The 26,592-nt window shown below is 38.4% G+C and overlaps 2 protein-coding genes across 9 annotated transcripts in view; both read left to right on the top strand.

Annotated features, from left to right (window-relative positions):
• The first annotated feature begins 1,192 nt into the window (after positions 1-1,192).
• On the top strand, positions 1,193-8,906 carry cntf (ciliary neurotrophic factor). Its single transcript, NM_001145632.1, has 4 exons — positions 1,193-1,354; positions 1,439-1,566; positions 7,973-8,266; positions 8,354-8,906. The coding sequence occupies exons 2-4, from the start codon at positions 1,456-1,458 to the stop codon at positions 8,534-8,536; spliced, it is 588 nt and encodes a 195-aa protein (NP_001139104.1). The 5' UTR covers positions 1,193-1,354; positions 1,439-1,455; the 3' UTR covers positions 8,537-8,906.
• Positions 8,907-17,050: 8,144 nt separating this feature from the next.
• Positions 17,051-26,592, top strand: part of si:dkey-117m1.4 — a 31,986-nt gene continuing 22,444 nt past the window's right edge. For 4 of the 8 annotated variants that reach the window (XR_015476766.1, XR_015476765.1, XR_015476767.1 and 1 more), the window contains exon 1: positions 17,051-17,167. Coding sequence is in view for 2 of the 8 variants with exons in the window: in XM_087237388.1 (XP_087093514.1) it covers positions 17,076-17,167 (92 nt within the window). In the remaining 6 variants the exon portion in view is untranslated. Of the gene's footprint in view, positions 17,315-26,592 lie in introns of all 8 variants that reach the window. The other 4 variants (XR_015476770.1, XR_015476768.1, XR_015476769.1 and 1 more) reach the window with 1 other exon arrangement.

Raw genomic sequence — 26,592 nt, 5'->3', positions numbered from 1 at the left:
CTTCATACTCGTTTGTAATGCTGAAACACACACTTCTACATCTTTACAAGGTTGTGTGGTCCTGGGACAATCATTCGCAAAATGTTTGCCTGTGCGTTGGTGGAAATGTTTGGAGAAAAAACATTCATTCATTTTCCATCAGCTCAGTCTCTTATATCAGGGGTCACCACAGTGGAATGAACCACCAAGTATTCCAGCATATGTTTTACGCAGATGCCCTTCCAGCCGCAACCCAGTACTCAGAAACATCCATATACTCTCACATACACTTTTAAACAATGGCCAATTTAGTTAATAAAATTCACTTCTTCGGACTGTGGGGGACAACGGATCACATGAAGGGAACAACATGGGGAGAACATGCAAACTCCACACAGAAATGCCAACTGGCCCAGCCGGGACTTGAACAAGCGACCTTCTTGCTGTGAGGCAACAATGCTAAACACTGAGCCACGATGCCACTGAGAAAAAAAACAAAAATGTTAAAATATTCATTTATTAATTCATTTTTTTCCACTTTAGTTCCATATTTATCAGGGGTTTTAAAATGGTATATTCAATAATAATTTAAGAAACGAGCAAAAGAAATCAGGAAACATTAAATTAAATTAAATAATCCACATAATGAATAAATCACAATATCATATTTTTAGGTCTATATAATGATTACAACATAATAAGCTTAAAATAAATGACTTTAAATATGAATGTAAGTCTGTTTTCCACATTGTATGATTTTTATAGAATGGGGTTTCTTGAACAGAGATATTTGGGGTCTGGTAGCATATAAAAGTGAAAAGCCTTGATCTAAAAGCAAAAATGAAATGAATAAATACTAATTGGGTAGCTATTACCAATGTTGGAGCAATTTAGCTACAGATATAGAGAGACTACAGGCATACACAAAATCTATGCATAGCCTGTTAAAACAAAACGTGTAAGTGGGCTAATGGCCTACTGTAAACACACCTTCTTTTCCTCATAAACCCCAAAACAGCCATTCTAAAAGCCGACAGGAAATTCCAGAGGCTCGAAAATATTAATTTCCTTCCGCATTATAAAACAAACAGCTCTTATCCTTTATTTTGTCGATATTTTCCAGTTTGCTTTACACTGTGAGGAGACCTCTAAACCAATGACACTCCGTCCTGAAACTTCCAACCCCTTTTAAACGCGACACGACCCGTCACAGGAGGAGGAGTTTACGGTAGTTTCTGAACTACATCTCTAAACGGGTAAACGGTGTTTCAGAAGTCGTGCTGTAAGTCATGCGAAATCTCCTGGCTTCAGTGAAATAACCGCAAGTTTAACAAGAGACAAACAGGGCTGGAGACTCTCCATTCAACAGCCTACGGTAAGTATAGCCTACGGGGGTCTTTACCTATTCCTTCTCTGAGTTGTTCCTGCCGCTAATTCAAAAGTTATTTTCACATAATAGGTGTGTTTTGAGTCTAAATGGCTGGCAGAGGTACAAACGGTCGTCATGGGTTGCGGGGCCGCGCAGGGACAAGCGCAGCTCTTGCCCGGCTTCTCCACAAGGAATGCATCCAACTCCTCAAGTCATACGTGAGTCTTAAAATAGAGCTTATTTATACAGAGCTGATCTGATTAGTATCTTTAACTGTTGAGTCTTTCCTAATTATGGCTTGGTGTGCGATACAAACTGGGAGTCTTCGGCATCATGACATTTAGATGAAGGAATGTCTGGGGGCTGAATTGTGCTGGAAGTGACAGTGTTTTCATGCGGCCGCGGGGGATCCAGACTTGTCGCTGCGCGCTGTGGATGGAACATGTTTCTGGTTTATAAAGATGCGATTGTTCTTGTAAATAAAGGCCGTTTTGGTTACCTGCCAAAATTGTTCTGGTCCACACCACCTCCTCTTTCTGTTAATGTTAGTTTCGGCTTGTTTTGTTTTGTTTTTTCCTTGGAAAAGTAGCCTGAAACTTGGGAGCGGTTCGGAATGTTAGAGGAGTCCTTATGTGTGGAAATAGGTGAGCAACATCCGATTCCTATTCAACCTGAGTATCAGTATGAGCTGCTCTGCTGAAGTACCCAGCTGGCTTCAGGAAGGCTTACATTATTAATTGGTGACTTTATAATATGCCTACATGAGCTTTGGACTTTCAGTCTGAATTTGAGGAAGATGTTTAAGAAATGTTGGGAGAGGTTTTGTTTTAGTATTCGAAAGTCATAACATCAGTCTTTTAGAGAGTTTTCAAATTACTGTGAAAATCAAAATGGACAAATCTTATTTATTTATATTTTTATACATTTTCTCTTTTGATCGGGGGCAACCTGTCAATAATGTGAGATTGACCAATAAAGTGAAACCGTTAATTTCCAAGTAAAACAATTCTATGTAGGCCACTATATGTACTTTCTTTTTCATTAAAACATCTGAAAAATAAGGACTAGAACAGTGTATATTATTGTAATGTTTAAAAAATCTTTTTTCAGAGAAGTAGCCATTTTAAAGGTCCTGTAAAAGACTTCCATTCATACGCACGCAAAAGCGTCAGACCGGAAATGCAAGATCGTGCGTCAAGTTTCGCAAATTGCTGTGTTGGATGTTCAAGCTTGGTGAACTCTGACCTGCGAAATCACATCGCTTGACTGCGTGAGACTAATCAAAGATCAAAACATTACATCTCTGGGCAGAAAGTTAATATATGGAGCAATTGCTTGCTTTTTTAAATGTCTAATAGTTTTGTTTATTCCTGCCTCTTTGCGCAGCAGAGTATGACAGAATTTCAAAAGCTCAAACTTTTGTGTGATCGCTGCTTTACTCCAACTCTAATGAAGCTGTTCATGACTCTTTTGAACCACTTTGATTATTTGGATCAGCTGTGTTTGATAGTGTTGGAGCTAAACTGTGCAGAGCTGCGGCCCTCCAGGAACTGAGTTTGAGACCTATGGTTTAAAGGATATCTAATAGATCCTTTCCTCATTTCCGGGTTTCTCAGAAGCAGAAGGCGTCATAGCTGGGTAAACTTAGAGCGCAGTGAATCGGAGAGTACAACAAATAATGTTTTTACAATCCTATTTGCTGAAATAATAAAAGAAAAAAACTCTGTGATGGTGTTATCAAAGCATTCAGAAAAAGGAGAAAAATAGTGTGAGACTCATGACGGCAACCAAAGGCGAGAATGATGTCAAATTTACTCTAAGCCCCATAGACAGTGTATAAAAGTAAATATTAAAAACTTTCAAGGATTAAAGATTATGATGATTGTTAAAGGAGTCATAACAGTCTTGTGAAATGGGTCCATAGCTAGTGTGCTAACAGTGACTAAATGCACATTTATAAAATATAAAACTGATATAAACCTCCAAAGCTTGCAGTTTGTCACTTAAATGTATCAATGGTTTTTATCAGGCCACCTCATATTTAAGTTTCTCATCAAATCTTGACCAATCAAATGCTGTCTAGTATCTGCCATGCCCCGCCCCGCCACCTTCAAGATGCTTCTCATTTGCTTTTTATTCGATGCTTGTGATCTTAACCAATCTCACTGGCAGAGCTGTCATAAAAACTGAGCTGTAAAACGCTATTGGCTGTTTTAAAAGGGGAGGAGCTACTCTATGTCCCACCCTCTCATCATTTTACAGTTAAGTCAAATATCACATAAAAAATTAATGCTTTAAAGCACTTCACATGACTTTTAACTAGTGACAAGTTCTGTCCTGTGACACCATGCTATGATATCATGTTTAATTTCCAGTTTGGTTTTACAGAAATCAGGGTAACATCAAAAACACTGTAATATGTTGTGCTTTTTATTAGAAAGCAAAGCAGCATTATAACAGAGCCTTAAAATGTGTTTAGTATGATAAAACTGTTGTTGGCTCCATTAGCTCATGAACAGAAGAAACGGTAGTGTGGCATAATAAAAGCTCCACTGCTTTCGTGCCGCGTCTTGCTTGTCCCTCATCAGCTATTGAATGTTTTCAATCACGTGACCTGTGTGGAGACCTGGCAGGCAAAAAAACTATGTGCTGTAATGGCAGCTACACTGAGATCTCATAGAAACACAGCACAGTCTGGTTATATTTCTATCTGTTTCAAGCTGCGAATATTTAGATCACGCATCAACAGAATAAAACTGAGATATGATCACAAACTGTATATTGTAGGCACTTGGGATCCATATATCCCACTTTACTGCATTTATTGTCATCATGTCCCTGTCAGAGCTACAATTCAGCAATGTTTATGTGTGTCTTTTGAATTTTCCTCAGTGATTTAGTCATTGGGGACAGTGTTATAGTGCATAAGTGTCTGTATTTATATTCTGTGTCAGACTCTTTTGCATAGATTATTATTTAATTGGGTGGCTCAGTGGTTAGCACTGTCTCCTCACAGCAAGATAGTTGCTTGTTCAAGTCCCGGTTGGACAAGTTGGCATTTCTGTGTGGAGTGTGCATGTTTTCCCCGTGTTCATGTAGGTTTCCCCCACAGTCCAAAGACATGCACAATTGGTGAATTGGGAAAACTAAAATTCTTCATAGTATATTGGTGCATGTGTGAATGCGAGAGTGTAAGGGTGTCTCTTAGCACTGGAAATGCTGGAATATTTGGTGGTTCTTTCCACTGTGGCGACCCCTGATAATCAGGGACTAAGCCAAAGGAAAATTAATGAATATTTGCTCATAAGGAAAATCTATTCATTCACTTCTGCTATTTTTACTTTGACTTTGCATTTCAATTTATACTTTAATTGCACTGAACCTGCAAATTAGAATAGAAACTGTATAAAAAGCACACAAACGTACTGATGACGTATTGATGCTTCTTTTTGGCACAAATACATGCATTTCTTCTTTCTGGCTGTTCTTTCTCTGAAGGATTTCTGTAGAAGCAGAGCCCAGGAGAGTTTCATATCGGTTTGTAATGCTATATGTTATTGCACAACAATTGTAATTTTTTGGGCAAAAAAAGAGAAACTACTCAGCCCACAACTTGGGTGTTTCTTGATACAAAGATGACGCATGAAAAACATCAATTATTTAGGCACTCTTTTTTTTAGTTTTGAAAGCTTTCAGATTTACTCTACTTTAGCCCATCCATGAACATGATTTCTGTAGAATATAACAAAGAAGAAAACTCCCATGATTCCACTTTTAGGCACGGCATCTTCAAAATATGCCTTGGTTGTTGTGAATGTGTACCCTCTAGTGGCGAAAATCCCATACTGTGCATTTAATTTTCATTGCATTGAAAATTTGATTATTAACTTAAATCTTTAAAGACGCCACTTGTTATGAGTTCATCAAAGCTGTTAAGTATTGAAAGTTTTCCTTTTGACTGATTTTATTTCCTTCAAATCAACGTTTACAACGTTTAGGACTTACAATGTTACTATTTTATTTAAATAGGACACTATTGACCTTATTTTTTGGCTTAAGACTTCCGGTCTCATTCATTCCACTGATATTTCGATGTTAAAAACTTCTCATTAATAATTATAATAATAATGATAATAATAATAATAATCCCTTAAATTTATATAGCGCTTTTCAGGACACTCAAAGGGCTTTACACGTTTTTTGGAGGGGGGTGTGGGGGGATCTCCTCATCTACCTCCAATGTACAGTATTTATGTAGTTGACGTGACGGCAGCCATATTGTGCCTGACCGCACACCATACACCATCTAATTGGTGGAAAGGAGACAGAGTGATGAAGCCAATTATGATATGGGGATGGTTAGGAGGCCATGATGGACAGGACCCAGTGGGCAAGTTTGGCCAGGTTGCCGGGTTTAAACCCTTACTTTTTGAAGGACATCCTGGGATTTTTAACAACCACAGAGAGTCAAGACCTTGGTTTAAAGTCTCACCTAAATATGGCGCTAGGACCCACGCAGCCCACAAATTGAGCGCTGGTCTCACTGACACCACTTCCTGTAACAATCTAGCTTTCCTATGTGGTCTCCCATGCAGGTACTGACCGGATGCAGCTCTGCTGTGCTTAAGGGTGTGAGAGTGTTTTACCAAGTGAGAGTTGCAGAGAGCTAGCTGCTGATGATTTTTGCTCTTTAAGGCTGGTTTATACCTCTCTGTCGAGTGATCGGCATGACCCACTGCGCATGCCTTGTGCGTTGCTGTGCATTTATACTTCTGCACATAAGGTAAACACAAAACAAAACTTTCCACCTGGGGTCAGTTCTTCACACGTGTACTACTCAGTTAGCTGAATTTGGTTATTGACGATTTGACACAATCCAGTATCGTTTCGTTCTTTACAGCTCATCTGAAACTTGTTGTCATAGCAACAGTTCTAATAGCTCAAACCTACTCAGGAGCAGGTTAATTTTTATGTTAACAGGATTAGATCAGGTAATTTCAAGCGAAGGTAAGATTGAAAGTATTTACCGAATGTTGGTATTTTTTACAGTAGTAATCTATGGATTATATACACTTGGGGGAAAAAGTAAAATAGTTTTAAAAAGTTTATATCTCAGATTTATAATAATTACTTATGTTTAATATAAAGGAAATAAGCCGAAAAAAACAAATTCATGAACATTAAATATTATTTCAGTAAGTTTACTCAGGGAGTAATATGCTTAAAAACATATATAATTAAAACTTAATAGATAAAAAGACAAAAAAATGGGTTGGTTCTCCCCAAGGGGATCAAAGAGAACATTTATTAATATGGATTTGTTTAGATACAAATGCATACTATTTAAAAGGTTCCGATTCAGCTTATGTACTTTTTCTGTATGATAATAGACATGCACAATATTAGACTTTTTTTGTTTGTTTGTTTTTTATAACGGAATAATAATTTATGCAGTCATGCACATGTTTTGACAGCTAATATGCCGGTGATTTAATGCTTTGCAGAAGTTGCAGACACCTTTACAAATATCGAAATGCTTTTTTAATGCAAAATTAATTTAAATTCCTTGCGCTGATTAAGAAATTAAAATAGCCTAGGCTACTATAGTAAAGAAAATCCGATCTAAAATGTAAAACTAATGAAATGTAAAATTGCTAAAGCCTCTTGACACAAAGTGTAAAACCTGCAGCTCACAACAAATCTGTAAAGTTATTGCGTGTCATATTTAACATGGTTTACTATGAATTTTATGTAATTTTTCCTCACATAGATGATTGAATATTAATCAGATGATGTCATTATGCTGCTGTGCGGTCAGCCAAGCGTTGCATTGCTGATCATGATTTCGAGGATTGATAGATCTGTCCTTCACAACACACGCAGCGTTATCAGATCAGTTCATCCAGACATTTTAATCTGATTCACAGACTTGTTTGAAGAACGAAATTAGCCAGAGATCAGTTATCAAGATTAAAAGATCCAGGATCTGTCAAATCATCTTAGATCATTTAAGCGAGGTACGAAGAATGGATCCCTGGAGCTCCTTCACTTGTAAATATTCGCTCCAACAGGTTTGCGTGGCTCTCACCCCGCCCACACTCATTAGTGCTACCAAGCCGACCAATCACAGAGCTTGCGCTATGAGTAGTTAAATTTTTGGAGAGGTACGCGTCACATATTGATATTATAACTGATATTTTCTAATTAAATTATTCTACTTTTTGTGCATAATCATGAATACATTTTTTGAGAGCGAGTAGTTTGAGTGTTTTTCTGCTGTTTATTATTCCTAGTCATTTCTCCCATAGGAACTGAATCGGAATTTCTAAGACAGTCAGAAATTCGAGCACACAAACATTGCAGAATTCAGGCCAAGAGCAAAGAAAAGTCTACTGCAACTTGCTGAGATGTTTAGATACCTTCTGGAAATTGGATGTCGGCTGGAAAAAGAGCATAAAATTGCTCGTCTCAGTCTTGTATTGTTTGTCTAACAGCTGCTTTTATCCACTCTCATGTGTTTAATAAATGTTTGTTTACCGTTTCCCTTCATCTGGAATTTTCTGCTCATAATTATACTCACCGTTACCGGTAACCTCAGCTCATTTCCTTTGTGTCAACATTTAGAGAAACAGTGAATCACTGCCGTCTTCACCAGTGGAAGGAGGTCACCTAATATCCATCCCTCCGCTGGTTCCTCAGCTGTCAGATGAAGAAAAAATATCCATCCTGCACGCCGCGCTCAAGGAGTGTCTGCGACTCCTGGAAGATGTCATTACCCGGGAGGATGAAGAGTTTCCTGATGAAGACAGTGAATATAAGAGGTTACGGAAAACTGTGAGGGATCGACTGAGGCACCTGTTGGCAAGCACAGAGCAGATGATGGTGGACGGACAGAAATTCGAAGCTGAAGTTAAAGAGGTAGCAAGACATTCTGTTATCGTTGGGAAGCTGTCGTAAGGGTTTGTGATGAATTCTGATTTTATGAGCAATCTGTTTGTGTGAAAGGAGCTGGACGGTCAGGCGACTGGTGGGAGTTTTGGACTGAAGATGTGGATCGTGCGGGTGTTCCAGGAGCTCGTTCACTGGACAGGGCAAACTTCAGACGCCCTCAGCTCTCTGCCAGCAGAGAAGGAGAAAGCGCCAGTGTCCCAACGGACAAGAAGAGGTGCTGGGAAACTAAGGAAGTGATACAAGATATAAGAGAAGCTAAAAAGAGTGTGAAAGGGAGGAGCGGAAGAGGACAGTATGATAAGAATGAATACAAGGAATTTCATTGCAGCATGGAGAATGTAGAGAGGGTCTGGATGCAGTTACTAGCATTCCAGCATGCGGAAAAGTAGGAGGGGAGGTTTGAACAAGATATTATCTAATCAAAGTTATTTTAATATATTTTCTCAGTCTTTAAAAGTAAGATTTTAAACTGTAGCAATAAATGTAAATGCCTTTAAAGATTAATTCTTACTTATTTACCACGTACTGTACGGTTTTAATACCTTTTAAGATTGTTGACCTTTAGATTGTAGATCCATAACTGACACTATGGAAAGAGTGACTGTGGATGGACATGCTCACCATTATATTTATATTTTTGTTTGTATATCAAAAAAATGATATGCTATTAGCCATGATCCGGTATAAGATTCTGACAGTATGAAAATCCTTGGATAAAAGTATCACAGGTTCACAGTATTGTGATTACTGCTCTAAAATATGCTCTATTTCAGGGTTACTGCAGGTTTCACCGAGTCAAATTTAAGACTTTTTAAGACCATGGAGAGGATATTTCAGACGTATTTAGGGCCAGACGCTAAGGATTTTTTATTGGCCCAGCAGGAAAAAAATCTAATTAATTTAATAATTTCTTAGTCACATATTTTAAATTAATGTGTGAAAACAAGCAGACCTTGGATGTATACATACATTTTTGTTAAACATAAAAAAACTCTTTTTAAAACTAAATGTTTGCCCAACAGACTACTGTTATAATATTAGTTATGAGTAGGCCCACTAGAATCTGCACAGTTTTCCGCAGATTTTCAGCCCATGGAGTCTATTTATTTACTTGAGTAAATGTGGATACATTTTTATTTATTCAGTTTTTATATTAATTCCAGTAATTTTATTGAGTAATATGAAAATGTTCATATGATTTATTTATAATACAGTTTATTTATAATATAGTTTGTAAAGTAATTTTTTCTGTCATGTAGTTGATATATTATATGAGAGACTTGTTTTGTTTAACAAATAAGTTGATCTAATTGGATTTACATTGTAAACATTAAATAAAAGGTGTTATTTTTTATTTCATATATTAGATTTTTAGTTATGATACTCGCAAAATCATTCCACATAAATCCACAGATTCTTTTACAAAATTCTCAGCGGAAAAAGCAAAAAATGTCCGCAGATTCTATCATTGGTTTGGCTAAAAGTTTTATTGAGATGTGTTGTTGGTGATTGGATGTGTTTTGGATTGATTTGGCAGCTTTACATAAACAAAGGAAAAATAAGACCCATTAAAAATGATTTAAAATGACTTTCTTTTAAGTTCTCAAATAGTGTTTTTGAAATTTAAGGCTTTTAAAGACCCCGCAAACACCGTGTTTTTAAATGTCTGGGTAAAAAAAAAAACATTCTTTTTCCTTCATTGGAAACAATATATTTTATTTTAAGAAGCATTTAAAATATTTTGGAGCAGTAAACATGTCAGGCTAAATAATTAAAACCAATCATTAACGTCTCTTATCTTCATTAGTTTCGAAAACACCAATTTCTTTACAATTTGAAAAGGCATCTTTGAAGATCTTTCTGTTATTTAGATAAAGTAAAGTCACTGAATTGTTCACGTTTATAGCAAGGTTATATGTTAGAGCATAAGTGATTTGTTTTTCCAATGTTTTCTGAATCGTGGGCTGACCTGTAGCTTTTGAAGTGGAAATGCTGTTGCCCTAAAAAATAAATAATTAGTCTTAAAAAAACATGTTAAAAAAACAAACAAACAAGGATTAACAGAAATTTGAGCAGTTTTAAAACCTTGACTTTTCCAATCTGCGGTAAACAATTAAAACCAGTTATCATCCCATGCCTACTTTTATAATAATAATAATAATAACTATTGCATAGTTAAAAAGCATAAAATCATTCCTTCATCATTTACTCCACATCATGTTGTTCAAAATATTCATTCATTTGTTGAACACAAACCACAGAATTTGTTTTACTTTCTTTAATTTTTGTCCATTGAATATTGTTGTGGTCTAGTGTCATTTCTTGATTTTCATCAACACATGAGACTACTTTTCAAACAGCATGAGAGTGAGCAAATGATGAAAGAATTGTCATTTTGTGACATCTTTGTCACATCTTTCTTTAAATGGTTAATATCAGTAACGCTTCACAATAAGATTCCATTTGTTAATATAAGTTAACTATAGTAGGTCAGATGAAGAATAATTCAATACAACAAATACAAATTCAGACTTGAAGACTACAGTATGATTTAATGGAATTGAGCTAACATGTATGAACAGCAGTATGTCTGTTACCTAACACATGGGTGCATAAATACTGTTACAAGTACATCTTTATTTACCGCATTATCTGTTGACAAATGGTCCATACAGTAAACTGTTCCGTAAGTTTCAAACTGATCATCTGTTACAATAATCTACTGAGCGACACAAGCACTGCTGCTTCACATTTATCATGCAAATGTTTTTCATTCCTGTTACATGTGCAATAGGGAGTTATTAAGTGTACCATCTGTTGATGTTTGTTAGGATTAATTCCCTCTTGGAACACTCACGCCCTCTGCTGGCAACTGAAAGTTCTGCTTTTGATTACAGGTCAAGTTGTCAGGCATGAAATGGGTCACGGTGGCTCAGTGGTTAGCACTGTCGCCTCACAGCAAGAAGGTCACTGGTTTGAGTCCCGGCTGGGCCAGTTGGCATTTCTGTGTGGAGTTTGCATGTTCTCCCTGTGTTCTCATGGGTTTTTTCTGGGTGCTTCAGTTTCCCCCAGTTCAAAGACATGCATCACTATTCAGGTGAATTGAGCAAACTAAATTGGCCGTAGTGTATTTGTGTGAATGAGTGTGTATGGATGTTTTCCAGTATTGGGTTGCAGCTGGAAGGGCATCTGCTGTGTAAAACATATGCTGGATAAGTTGGCAGATCATTCCGCTGTGGTGAGCCCTGATGAATAAAGGCGTTTGCCGAAGGAAAATAAATGAGTGAACGAATGAAAGAGACAGAGAAACAACTCCAGGCAAGGCCTTCTGTGTTATATTGAACTTATCAAGCCTTTACACTGATATTAATTTAGTTTGATATTTCCTCAGAACTCAGCACCTGGTTACTGTATGAAGATGAACTGGCAAAGAAAGAGAAACACTAGCATTTAATAATTTATATTAATGTACGTCGTACAAACTTGCACTGCAATAAATGGCTATCTGAATTGTCATTCAAGTTGGTTGTTGTCTGTCACTTGCAGTATGATGATTTGTGTGTGTTGGTTTTGGGGGGTTTATGTGGACAAAAAGGGTGTAACCAGGGTATTACCAAAGACTAGCTGCATCCCAAATGGCACACTATACACTGTGCACTCATACAATCTGTACTTATGCACACTCAACAGCATAGTGTATGTATGTAGTGTCGTCCCAATTGGAACACTAATGTTTTTTACTAAGTGGAAATTCAACCGGTTTCCCTGATGATGTTTGACGGTTGCCAAATTAGTGAATTAAATGAACAAAGTACCAAATAATACCTGTCGTGAGTATTGCCGCATTCTCCATCAGGAGGCGCTATAATCACTCTCGTAGGAGAATTTCGCTTTCACAATCCAAAATAAAGTTATCCAAAACCAATATGTGCGCCCCTTCTGCCATGTGAGCAAAGCAGCGGCCGTTGAGTGCGTGAAGTGTCCATCATAACACACTTCATTTTACCTACTGAAAGAGTGAATCATCCAGGTAATTAAATTGCACTTGTTATTTTTAGAGTTTTCAGTGTAAAGGGACTACTTGCACTATTTATATTACAAAATGGAGTAGAACAGTGCATAAGTATGCGATTTGGGACACACCTTATATATAATACACAAGACGTGTCACTCAAATAGTTTTGAATGGGGAAAAGTGTGACGTCACGCAGAGCGGCTTCCGGGTCCAAGCGCTCTATTCAACTGAATGGGGAGATTCATTAAATGGTAATAATAAACGTTTACAAAGCAATTTAATACTCTCGAAAGTCACGATCGCAATATATATGTCCATGCCTAATATCCGATGGCCAGAAAGTGATTCATTGTTTTATAAATTGTTAAAATTTTGGTATTTGTTATGCAGCAAGCCCAGAGATTGTTGTGTACACTATGAATTTAAGTAAAATTAACTTTAATGTGTGATAGGAATTGGACCCGGAAACAGTATACATACGTCACAAACACGTCACCACTTAACAAGCGGATATGGCGAATGAAGCCCCGCCTTCTAGTACAAGAGCCAATCAGCGACTGCTAAAAGCTAATGATTATCCAGGGGAGGGGCTGGGACCAGAGGTGAATTTCTACAGACTTTGTATGATTCAAATGTTTAGAAATGAAACTAAAGACACAGTTCTTGTTCAGTTTTATTGTTGATTCGTAATATTAAATCAGAGGCATTTCAAAGTTGGCCACCGAGTGAAATGACGTGCCTTACAGGCACTTACCTTCTCGAGTGGTTTATGAGGACATTTCTAGTGTCCTTGTAATTAAAAATATATATAAATCAACTGTTAAAAATCATAAGTAAGGGGGGTCTTTTCACCATTTAAATTTGCCACCCCTTTAACATAAGGGGCTAGAGATTACACTAAATGTTAATTAATGTTCCCACAAGTACTGTGCTGTGTGTGTGTGTGTGTGTGTGTTGGTTTTGGGGGTTTATGAGAACAAAAAGGGTGTGACCTAGGTATTACCAAAGACTATATAATACACAAGATGTTTCACTCGTATAGTTTTAAATTGGGGAAAAGTGTAATGGTCAATATGAAATGAAGCCCTGCCTTCTAATACAAGAGCTAATCATCAATTGCGATTCCTCAGGGGGAGTGGTTGGGGCCAGATGTGAATTTTTGCAGATTTTGTGTGATGAGAATGTTTAGAAAATAAACTAAAACTGTTTAATTTAATTGTTAATTCCTAATATGAAATGTAATCGAAAGCTTGGCAATCAGTTTTGGAGAATTTGATTTTCCCCATTCAGACAGAATGCCCGAGCATTCTGTTCGAGAGGCGTTTCAAAGATGGCCACCGGGTGAAATGACTTGCCTTAAAAGGACTTTGGTGGTTTTGAGGTGGTTTATGAGGACATTCCTAGTTTCCATGTAATTCAATAAAATACATGAATCGACTGTTAAAATTCATACTTAACGTCTTTTTACCTTTGAAATATGCCACCGCTTCCTGTAAGGGATGGGTTTAGGCTGAGGGCTAGGGTAAAGCATAAGCAGTTCTTATAGTGTTAAATATAAAATGCTAACAGATAGTCCTCATAAATCACCAAAACCTGTCTGATTATGTATACACTCATACAGCTATCTTTGTGAGGGCATGTTTGTGTTTTAGGGTGCACTCACACTATGCTATCTGAACTGTGCCCAGACGCATTTCCTGGTTCAATTGACAAGTGTTCCGAATCAGGCCCAGGCATGGTTCAGTTGGCTGGCCCTAGCCCAGTTGGAAGAGGTGTGCCAGAGCGCGGTTTGGTTGGGTTTTGGTGCGGTACACTTATAGTGTGACTGCAAAGCGCGGCTGTGCCCGAAACTGAAGATGCAACATCACTTTTAAGCGACAGTTTCAAACGAATTTATTCATCAATCTTACTGTTTAATGAATGCAAACTTTCGTAATTCATTAAAGACGAAAACCCCTCACTGCACAACAGCTGTCATCTTCAGGAAACCTCCTAAAACCTGCAGTTCGAGAGCTTTATGAACATTTATGAGCATCAAAATTTGAGGATCAGTTTGGTGAAATATTTGACTGCGTGTCACTGCATCCTAAATGACTAAAACGATATAACTAAAGCAAGCTCCCTGTGCTGAGCGAGAGCACTTCTCTTCTGTTTAACTGAACACTCACATCATCGATGACATAAGCGTGCCCCGGCCCGGAAGGCAAAATACAGTAAGAGTGCAGGCCTTCAGGGGAGAGGGGATGGGGGACAATCGTGGTTCGGCACGGTTTAAGGCAACTGTACCAAGTGTGAGTACACCCTTGAACTATCCAAATGAGGACCATAAGAGTAAAGTGTGGGCATTTTGGCTGCTCTTCACTTTCTGACACCCATTTAAAGGGCTGTTAGAGGGTTAAGGTTTAGTATTAGGGGTAGCGTTAAAACTGAATTAAAATTAGGGTTAAGGAAAGGGGTTGGAGATTACACTGAATGTCAATAAATGTTCCCACGTGTGTGTAGTGGTTTATCCTAGTGAGAGTATTGTCAAATTTTGGACATCGTTAAAACAGACTTGTGGACCACACAAGGGAAAGCCGAGATTAAAATACTGTATGAGGGTCATATCATTTAGTCATTATAAGTAGCCGATGGAAAGTCCCCACAGTTCACAGAAACCTAATGTGTGTGTGTGTGTACGTGCTTCTGTCTGTCGGTGTGTGTGTGTGTGTGTACTGTGATAAAGGAAAAGCAGGATGTGTGTTTGGAAGAGTGGGGGTGGAGTGTGTTTGTGATCTGTGTGTGTATTTGTGCGCATGTGTGTATTGGAAGAGAGGCAGGATGCCTGTGAAAGGTGTGTGTGTGCATGTTGTTGTATGTGTATTTGTGTCAGTGTGTGTATGTATATGCAGTGAGTTACAGAGTGAGAGAGAAAAGAGAGAATGTGACTGTGTATGTGATGTGTGCGTGTGAGGCAGGATGTGTGTGTGTGTGTGTATGTTTGTCTGAGTGTGTGTGAGAGAGAGAATGGAAGGGGGAGGGGTGTGTGAGAGAGAGAGAGAGTGTGTGTGTGTGCGCGTGTGTGTGTGCGTGTGTGTGTGTGTGTGAGGCGAGAAAGGGGGAATGTGTGTGTGTGTGTGTGTGTGTGTGCGTGTGTATGTGTGTGTGTGCGCTTGCGTAGGAGGGAGAATCTGTGTGAGAGTCAGTGTGTGTGTGTGTGTGTGTGTGAGAGAGAGAGAGAGAGAGAGAACATGTATTTGTGAGATCTGCAGTGTGTATGTGTGTGTGCGCGCATGCATCTGTGAGATCTGCAGTGTGTGTGTGTGTGTGTATGTGTGTGTGCCCATGCATCTGTGAGATCTGCAGTGTGTGTGTGTGTGTGTGTGTGTGTGTGTGTGTGTGTGTGTGTGTGTGTGTGTGAGTGAACACATGCCTTTGTGGGATCTGCAGTGTGTGTGTGTGTGTGTGTGTGTGTGTGTGTGTGTGTGTGTGTGTGTGAGAGAGAGAGAGAGAGAGAAACACATGCCTCTGTGAAATCTGCAGTGTGTGTGTGTCAACACATGCCTTTGTGGGATCTGCAGTGTGTGTGTCTGTGCGCGCACACACGCATAAGTGTGTGCTCCAAGGAGATTGAAGGGTGAATTATTGACAGTTACATACATTTGTGTGTGTCTAGTATGCACTATGGTTTTAAATATGTGTGTGTGCATGTGAACAAGTGCTTTTACTTTCTGTGTGTGCACTTTACAATGCATCATTTTCATTTGACCATTACATTGAGAATGTGTGTTTATAAGTGTGTTTTAGCATACCAGACTCAGCTTGCTTGCACACTTGTAGGCTGTGTGTATTTGTGTGTGTGAGTGAGTGAGCGAGCGCGCGCGCGTGTGTGTGAGGGAGAGATGGTGCGCGCTCCTGTGTGCGCGTGCGTGCTCTGTGTGTGTGTGTGTGTGTGTGTGTGTGTGCGTGCGTGTGTGTGTGTGTGTGTGTGTGTGTGTGTGTGTGAGGGATGAGAGTGGGGGAAGGGTGTGTTTAGATGTGTGCGTCAGAGGTTTGTGGTGTGATAGAGAAAACCAGAATAGTCTAAATAAGAATTTATAATTTGCTAATGTTTTTGTAACGCATGAGGATATATCACAATATTTCTGTTTAAATAGAGAATATGATTAATGTATTGAAGAAAAAATAAATACTTTATTATATGAAAATGTGCTTTTATTCTGTATTTTAGCATTAATTTATCTACATCAGGCTCACAGCTGCAGCCGGCGCACATTATAACAGAGCTAGCGGTTAATGAACACTTCTGAGTCTACATAGAGAAAACCAAACCTATAAGAATATTGTTGTCACTTGACTGAAGTTAGTTCTGAATTTAAAGCAAGTAAAAGATTTAATCTGTTATAACACATACACTGACAGAGACAGACCTGTCAATACTGTCTGATGAGTACAATCAACTTCGCTTAGAAACAGAAATGCCACCCCAACCTATACTAGAGGCTGCAACCATTTCTTTAATATGGGGAAATTTGAGTTCCTGTCTTTTGGAATAGTTCGAATAATATTCCACTACCAATAAAACGGGTTTAAAATATTAATGAATACACAATTTAGGATCAAACACACCAATTTAAGCATTTACATGCACCGAGGAACCACCGCGCTGAGGGTCCTGCTGCACGCCTTCCCCTCGTGTCTGAGCAAATGGTACGGTCCCAGAGAACCTGTACATAGACGGGGAGAGCGCAGCGCGTGAGAGGACAGCGCTCATCAGCGGGAATGGCGGAGACCGTACGATCGCTATTCGACTACCGGGAGCCGCCGACGCTGGACAGCGACGGAGAGACCAGCAAACCGCCGCCGCCGCGAGGGTGAGGGAGTGAACATACTCGAAGAAAAACTGACATTTCCAGTGATGGCACCTACTTTAAAACTCAGAAAGCGGCTGCCTCATAAATGTAACTTTATCTGTTGCGACGAATTACCGCAATGACTAAAGTTTCAGAAATTGGTTTTAGGTAAAAAAAGATTAGCTGAGCTCTATAAACTGTTCATTCATTCATTTAATAACTTCACCCTTTATTTACAAAGACCGTTATTGCGCTGTTGTCACGGGAATCAGATGTGTGTGTGTGTGTGTGTGTGTTATTTAAATGACCGACTGTCAGTGTAACTGATTCATTTCTAGTTTTAAAATAATGCAGGTCTTTAATCATCATTAACTCCGAATTAACGACTGACGTGTGTGTGTGTGTGTGTGTGTGTGTGTGTGTGTGTGTGTGTGAGAGAGAGAGAGAGGTGGAGAGAGAGAGTTTGAGTGTCTCTGTCACAAGGAGAGCGTGTGTGTGTGTGTGTGTCTGTGTGTGTCATGGGGAGAGCGTGTGTGTGTGGTGTGTCTGTGTGAGTGAGTGAGTGAGTGAGTGTAAGAGAGAAAGATAATTTGCGTGTGTGTCTGTAACAAGGAGAGAGAGAGAGTGTGTGTGAGTGATAGAGAGAGAGTCTGCATGTTTGTGTGTGTGTGTGTGATACAGAGAGAGAGAGAGAGAGAGAGAGAAAGAGAGAGAGAGAAAGAATGTGTGTCTGTGTCTAGGGACTGTGTGAGAGAGAGTCTGTTTGTGTCTGTGTGTGTTTGTGTGTGTGAGTGTCTGTGTCACAGGGTGAGTGTGTGAGTGAGTGTGTATGTGTGTTTGCGTGTGTCTGTTTGTCACAGGGAAACTGTGTGTGTCAGAGAGCATGTATGTGAGCAAGCGCCTGTGTGTGTGTGTGTGCGCGCGGGTGTGTGTGTGTGAGAAGAGATAATTTGCATGTTTGTGTGTCCATGGAGAGAGAGAGAGAGAGTAATTGGGAGACACTATGTATGAGAGTGTTTGTTTGTGTGTGTGTGTGTGTGTGTGTGTGTGTGTGAGAGAGAGAGAGCACGCAAGAGAGAGAGTGTGTGTGTGTGTGTGTATTTGCTTGTGTGTCTGTGTCATCGGGAGACTATGAGTGTGTGTGTGTGTGAGTGAGTGAGAGAGAGAGAGAGCACGCACGCACGCAAGAGAGGGAGTGTGTGTACGTGTGAGCAAGCACCTCTGTGTATGTATGTGTGTGTGTGATAGAGACAGAGAGAGAGAGCATGTGCATGTGAGAGCCGTGTGTGTGTGTGTGTGTGTGTGTGTGTGTGAGAGAGAGAGAGAGTGAGAGAGAGAGAAGGAGAGGGCTAGAGTGTGTGTTTGCGTCAGAGTGTGTGTGTGTCTGTGTATGAGTGCAGAAGGGAGGAGGGAGGGAGGGAGCAGAGCATGAGAGAAAGGAACAAGTACAGTGAGTGTGTGTGTGTGTGTGTGTGTGTGTGTGTGTGTGTGTGTGTGTGAGAGAGAGAGAGAGAGAGATAGTGAGTGTGTTTGCGTACGTATATGAGGCACTGCATGAGCAGGAGGGAAAGACAGTGTGAGTGTGCGTGACAAAGACAGACACAGTGTGTGTGTGTGTGTGTGTGTGTGTGTGTGTGTGTGTGTGTGTGTGTGTGTGTGTGTGTGTTTGTGTTTGAAAGGGGCAAGAGTGTTTGAGAGTGAAAGTGTGAGACAGAATGAGTGTGTTATTGCACATGACTGTAGATGAGAGGTGTGCATATGTGCCAGTCTTTGAAGAGAGACGTGTGTATATTTTGGCCTGGCTGTGCCTGCATTGAGGGGGCCAAATTTACACGTACACAGGGGCCGAGCACCTAAAATCACAACAGTTGTCATGAGGTAAACTGCCTGTTTGAATATGCAAATAGTTTAGAGGAAAAAACTATATAAAGGTTGCTATGATGGTGAAGTGTTTGGTTATATGTCAGTGCTCAGCATATATGAGTAAACCCCCTCAAAAATTATCTTTAAATTCATGTTTTTAATATGAAGCTATACAATATTATACTTGTGCATATACATTAGATTAGTCAGTACTGAGGCCAAATCTGGAGCTTATCTAGCAAAATAACGTACGATAACGGTCCAAAAACTAGTACACTCAAATTTATATGTCATAGAAAAATATTAAATACAAATTTTAAAAAGAGGAAAAATCAAGAGAAGCGGAAAAAGTAAAAAAAAAATTAGTACAAATTTTGTAGGTTGTAATTTATTTGCAATGTTTAGCTTGTATTTACTTGTATTTTCTCTCAATTTCTAAATATGTTTGGTGACAAATATTTTAATGAATATATCTGTTTCAATAAATCTGTTTTGTTTAAATGCATTAAAATACATTGCCTACATTCACTGAGAAATTGATAAAAATATTAATTTTCAAAATGTGGTGAACTCAATTATGCTGAGCGCTGTATAATCAAAATTATCATTAGCTGCGGATTTAACAACTAAGCAAGGTAAATGGCCACTTAAGGCCCCAGGAAATCTGGGGGCCCCCAATAAATATCATGAAGATTAATTTATTCATAAACCAGAGATGGCCAAAGTTGGCCCATTGTAACCTTGATTTGGCCCACCATCCCATCTGAGAGGAGAGTGAGAATGATGGAGAGGAGTGCCTTTTACAGAGATCGTCATTTCTAATTTGATCCAACCTAATGTAAAATTTATTCATTCATTCATTTATTTTCGGCTTAGTCCCTTTATTAATCTGGGGTTGCCACAGAGGAATGAACCACCAATCTATCCAGCGTATGTTTTACGTAGTGGATGTCCTTCCAGCTGCAACCCATCACTGGGAAACATCCATACACTCCCATTCACTCACATGCACTATGGACAATTTAGCTTAACCAATTCACCTATAGCGCATGTCTTTGAACTGTGGGGGAAACCGGAGCACCCGGAGGAAACCCACGCAAACACAGGGAGAACATGCAAACTCCACACAGAAATGCCAACTGACCCAGCTGAGGCTCGAACTAGTAACCTTCTTGCTGTGAGGCGATTGTGCCCCCGTGACGCCCTTACACAGAAATTAAATGTTTTAATTACATGTAAATGAATTTGATTTGATTTTTTTCCCAGAGATGGGTTGCGGCTGGAAGGGCATTCGCTGCATAAAAACTTTAATAATTTAATAAGTTTAATAAGTTGGCGGTTCATTCCACTGTGGCGACCCTGGAATAATAAAGGGACTAAGCCGACAAGAAAATGAATGAATGAATTAGATTTTTTTAAAAATGTAAATACTGTCACTCGCCAGATAGAGGACTATGCAGAAGACATCAGCAGGCAAATCAAGGCAAAAACTAGTGCAATTTTGTTATAGATTAGATTGTTTTGTTTTTACTGTAATAAGTTCATTATAAAATGTAACAAAAATACTGTATTAGTTAATATAAAGCAATGTTTTCTAGTCAGTTTTAAACATTGTTAAATAAATTAGGAAATTACCCATGGTAAATACTTGCCTTATAGGCCCATAGGCCTCGATCAAGTTTGGTTTTTGGCCCTTTGTAAAAAAAGTTGGACACGCCTGCTATAAACTATATATAACATTGTTTTCTATTATAATTTGTATGGCGAGAGTCAAACTAATACAATTTTAATGTAATAAAATAATATTATGGTGACGCAGTGGTGCAGTAGGTAGTGCTGTCGCCTCACAGCAAGAAAAGGTGCATTTTAGGATTGTTGGGCGCCAAAAATGTCCCAAAATACCATTCAAATGTGCTGATTTTAATGAGTGGCAATGTTTTGAAATTATCTTTTTTTTTGTAAACTTTAAGACGTCTGTGATAGCCTAGATTATGTTGTTTTGTTTTGTTTCAGCAGAGAAGTAAAATAGAAGTAAGACATGTCTGTGAGATTATGCTTTGTTTTGTAGGGAAAATGACATTTATAATTTATCGCATTGATGACATTGAGTGGCGTTGATTCATTTCGCAGCTTTAGTGGATTCTAGTTTACCTCATCGACTGAACTGTAAATAAAAATTAAAGTAAAAAGGGTGCATTTTAAGACTGTTGAGCCCCGTGCCTGGAATATCTTAGGACCCCCAAATCACTAAATTCGCCACTGATTATCATTAGTATAAAAATAAAACAATATTAATTAAAAGTTCCCATTTTGACAGAATAAAAACATGTGGGATTGGGTGCGACAGAATGGACCATCTAAAAGGTAATATAATGAAGGTGTGTACTTTACACCACACGGTGCAGAAGACCATTTTAAATATATAGTGAAAATGTGTACGTTTATGTGTGTGTGTGTGTGTGTGTGTGTGTGTGTGTGTGTGTGTGAAATGTGTGTAAACGAAAGACAAGAGAAGTGTGTTTGACAGAGAAGAGGGGAGGGGTATGTGTGTTTGTGCATACGTGTGTGTTACTGAGGGGGCAGGGAACGAGTGTGTTTGTATAAGAGTGTGTGTGTGTGTATGTGTTAGAGAGAGAGACGAGAGCAGCAATGTTTGGGTCTGTGTGTGTTTATGTGTAATCAATGGGAGTTGTGTGCATGTATAAAGTATAAAGCCAGAGGACAACTGAAAGTGTTTGTGTGTGTGTGTGTGTGTGTGTGTGTTGATTGCACCTGGAAGGCAGAGCTGGATGAACAGGTAGTATGTGTGTGTTTGTGAGAGAGCGAGGAACACATATATTGAGAGAGAGAGAGGGAGAGCAGATATAGAAAGGCTGGGATATTGAAATGTACACTGTGCATAAAGCTTTTATATATCTTTAGAAAGACAGTGAGACCGCTTTACTGAAAATATTTTGAAGAAAAAAAAGAGAAAAAAATATGACTCAGAGGATGCTTCTTTTTAATAGTTTAGTCTCTTATGCTTGGCCTAATAATAAAAAAATAGGGTTCTAAAAAATTGTAAAAATCTAGCATTGCGTTATTTTTTATTTTGTGATATCTGCTTAATAGGTCTGACGCTACTTGAAGTGGCTTCTGGGTCCAAGGGCTATATCAAACTGTATGGGGAGACTCAACAAATTGTAATAATAAATATTTACAAAGCGCTGTAATACTTGCGAAAATCACGATCGCAATAAAATACATCCATGCCTAATATCAGATGACTAGAAAGTGATTGTTTATAAATTGTTCAATTATTGATGTTTGTAATACAGCGTGTACAGAGACTGTAGTATACACCCTGATATAATATAAAATTCTATTTAATGTGTGAAATGACTAAAGAGTTTTTCTCAATTCAAATGAGTGGCGGCTTGGACTCGAGAACAGTACTCCGTAGGTCACCGATAGGTCACAACTTAACAAGTGTATATATTGCGAAATGAATACAATTTCACCAGATAACTTGAATATCTCTTATTTGGAAAGAATTTACAAAGCCAGATTGAGAGGTATGATTCTGGAGTGGGAGTGCATAAACAGTCTATTCATGTTTTGGGGTCTTCCGACACATTTCCGATGTGGTTTGTGCTATTTGCAGTGTATTTCTGTATTTGCATGTGTTGTGAGTATTTTCATGCATAGCAATCTATAAATACAGCCACGAAACAAAAGATACAGATTAAATAATGTGTTTTATCGTTTTCAGAGTCTAACAGTATTCACGTACAGTAACTGAATGATAAAAATAAAAATAATTCAATAAAATTTGTCGTTGTTAAAGTTGCAGATGGTATAATGTATTATGCCTGAATGCGTTTAAGGTCATTGTACAATCACAGGCATCAAAAACACATGCAAATGATGAATTATAATCCAGACTCAACATTGCGTATGCTCACAATGTGACTATTGCGACTGACCACATTGCGATATCCATGCTGAAACGATATATTGTGCAGCCCTAATACAAAGGTGACCTCAGAATTAAAGAAATGTAAATTATATTAAACATTACATTAGAAATGATATTGATTGTTCTCTTGCTGGCAATCAGAGCAGTTTGAGCTTTTTTATTTATTTATTTTTTTGCCTGCACCATTATAAGCAATTGATTTTACAAGGTCACAACAACAGTCCTAGAGCAGGTGGATGCCATAATAAAAAAAACTTGAAAGGTTAGTTCACTCAAAAATGGAAATGATCCTATTATTTCATCAACCTAGGTGTATTTCACTTTCTTCTTTCAGCCGAATCCAATCAGGGATTTATGAAAAAAACTCTTTTCCAGCTTTACAAATGTCCAAAAGAAGTCCAATAAAGCGCATCCATTCATTATGAAAAGTGCTTCAGATAATTCTGCTGAATCCTGTCGTGAAACCATGTGTTTTTGTCAAAAGAAAACTTTATAAATGGTATTTATCTGGTGAGCTGCGGGGGTCTTTTTATCTGCATTTATTTGTGCATTTGGAGCCACCAGCTGGACAGAGCTGTGTTTTCTCTTAAGTGTAACACTCTCTTGAGTGTAAAGCATATGCAATGTTGAAATGAACGAGGAAGTGCTGTGGTGAAGAGGGGCAAAAGATGCTTTTCCACTGCGCACTATGGTAAGGCTCAGCTCACTTTGGATTGGTTTTGCACTGCAGTTTAGTACTGCTTAAAGTGGGTGGGATTATTGCTATCCACTGTTGATTAAGTCATGACGACTTTACAAGTCGATTAAATAATTCAACAATTTATAAAAAATTAATTGCTTTCTGGTCATCTGATATTAGGCATGGATGTATATATTGTGATCGTGATTTTCAAAAGTATAACAGCGCTTTGTAAAAGTTTATTATTACCATTTGATGAGTCTCCCCATACAGTTTGATAGAGCGCTTGGACCAAGAAGCCACTTCATGTGATGTCACACTTAACAAGCAGATAGCTGCACCCTCTCAAGTGCTGTGACTTTCTGAAAAACTTTTTAATTCTGGGTCATCCTATCCATCATTAGATCTGATTCATGGCTACCATTGAGAGGATCATCTGGACCTCTTCTTTTGATCATGATACTGATACTTCAGGTTTCTTTTTCTTATGGCGGTATAAAAACGGTTTAATCATGTAAACCAACAATATAGTTATGGGTGCAATGCAATATAATCGATGACTATTCATGTTGCAAATAGATTGCCACTGGTTGTCATGTTGATATGGATGATTCTCTTGAACCAATCAGCAGTGTGTATATGTCACGTTTTGGTGATGGTAAGTATTGTTTGTAACAATACTGAATTTTGGTACCAATCGGTACTGGAAAAAAACTCCAATTCCCGCTAACATTTAAGCGATGTTTCTAAATACAGCTGATTTGCCATTGTGTTCACATGCTCAATGGAAATGACTGTGAATGGCCATGTCGGTCATCAATTCACCGCTGTTTACCAAGTGCAAAAACAAATACAGAGACATTAAAGCGTTTCAAAGTCGCGCAGTTCAGTCGACTCATTAGCAGATTGTTCGTATGTCAGCATAAGCCATGATTACACTGCAATTTTCACTTCATAGACTTCCATTCATATGCATGCGACTGTGGTAGACCGAAAATACAAAGTCGTGCGACAAGTTTCGCAATTTGCTGCACTGGAAAGTTCCAGATTAATGATGCGTGGAATCACATCACATGACTGTGTCCAATTGAAGATCAAAACGTGACCTCTGTACAGAGATTTAAAATATGGACTAATCGCTCACTTTTATCAACGTCCAATCATATTGTTTTATCCTGCCCCTTTTTCCGGCACAGTCTCTAGTGTGACCGCAGCAATAGACAGACCAGCTGATCTTCGCTCCAGTGTCCCTGTATCTGTGTTTGCACTCGGTGAAGAGCGGTGAACTGATGACCTTCATGGCCAATTACAGTCATTTCTGTTGAGCATGTCAACACAATGGCAAATCAACAGCATTTAAGAACACACTCAACATCATTTAAATGGTAAATGAACATTTTTAATTTTTCAGTACCGATTGGTACCGAATTTTAGTATCGTGACAAATGGTAAGACTCTTTTCGAACCTCAATTGAGGTGGTACTCAAAAAAGTGCTAGGTATAGAGCTCATTAGAAAACCCCATTGTACCATGAAGTGGAAAAGCACCTAATATAGTTATAGTTTTAGTTATAAACTAAACACAGGGACCATTTAAAAATTTTGAGGTAAACTATCACTTTAGGTCTGAGATGCGTTGACAATGACAGTCTGATAGATGACAAGACGCTAGTCTTGCTTATGTTTTCAAAAGCAACACAAAATTGTATTTGTGTGAACAGACCCTTCAGTTTTCTGTCCATGTAAATGATGCGTAATCAAATATTTCATACAAACAAGTAGGATACACTAAGACAGAGATGCCCAAACTAGGGCCTGCAGGCGAAAGCTGTCCCATGGTAACCATCCCATCTGAGAAGAAAGGGAGAATGATGTTGATGGTTTAAAGATTTAATTAAACCTTGAATTTGTTAGTTGTATTGTTATACTACAAAAAGCTAACAGAAATTAAATGTTTCAATTCAAATAGTGTCATTTAATCAGATTTAGTTCAAAATGTACACACTGTCACTCTATTGGTGAGCAAATCAAGGCAAAAGCAGATTCTGCTGGACTAGTGTATTCAGCATTGAACTCCACTGTGTTATAGACGTGATTATGTTTTTATTGCAGTTAGCTATGATTTACAAAGTTATACTGCATTAGTTAATAGGATTTAAAGTAATGTTTTCTATAAATGTTTAAATACTATGAAATAAATTTGGAAACTACCCATGGCAACTTTAATGTAAAATAGTTTGGTATATTTATCTTCGGCCCACAGCTATCAATAGCTATGTTTCCATCCATCTATTTTTATGCGCATTTTGAATATGAGCATAAAAAAGCGGTTGATGAAAACGTCATGATGCGCATACATTTTGAAAATGCGCATAAAAACGTATGCGCATAACCGAGTAGGATAAACTTTTTATTCGATAAGATGCGCATAAACTATGATGGAAACACTTTAACCACACAAACTCCAGCATGTACATTTAAAAAGATTGTGATTTTGTTAAAAGAGATCATGCGATGATAAAAATGTGTGTGAATGGACTAACCATGAGGCTAAGCACACTGTAAAACATCTGAAATGTTGTTTTGGTCATTTTAAAACCCCTTACAGTTTCAGTATTAGTGTTATTATATTATTAATGACCTCCAGAATCAAGAGCATCTGTGCTCCGCGTCTGACACCTTCAAACGCCACCGCGCGTTCACTGCATGTCAGGATTGCTTTCCGAGGCGCAAGTCATTTATTAGATGAAGAACAGATTGACGCAGCTTTTTCTATCGCGGCAAATTCCGTTTTTTCTGTTGATTTTTGGCACCAGTTAATCAGGAAGTGATGATTTTGTTCGCTTTGACCCGTTGGATGTAAACGCTGCTTTATTGGCATTTCTTTAATGCGATAATCCAGTTTTGCGCATAAAGTTCATTCGCATTTTTGGATGGAAACATAGCT

The sequence above is a fragment of the Danio rerio genome, chromosome 1, assembly GCF_052040795.2.
Source record: "Danio rerio strain M-AB ecotype USA chromosome 1, GRCz13ab, whole genome shotgun sequence".
Lineage (NCBI taxonomy): Eukaryota > Metazoa > Chordata > Actinopteri > Cypriniformes > Danionidae > Danio > Danio rerio.
The sequence above is the reverse complement of the archived record's forward strand: the minus strand, read 5'-3'. Positions and strand labels throughout refer to the sequence as shown.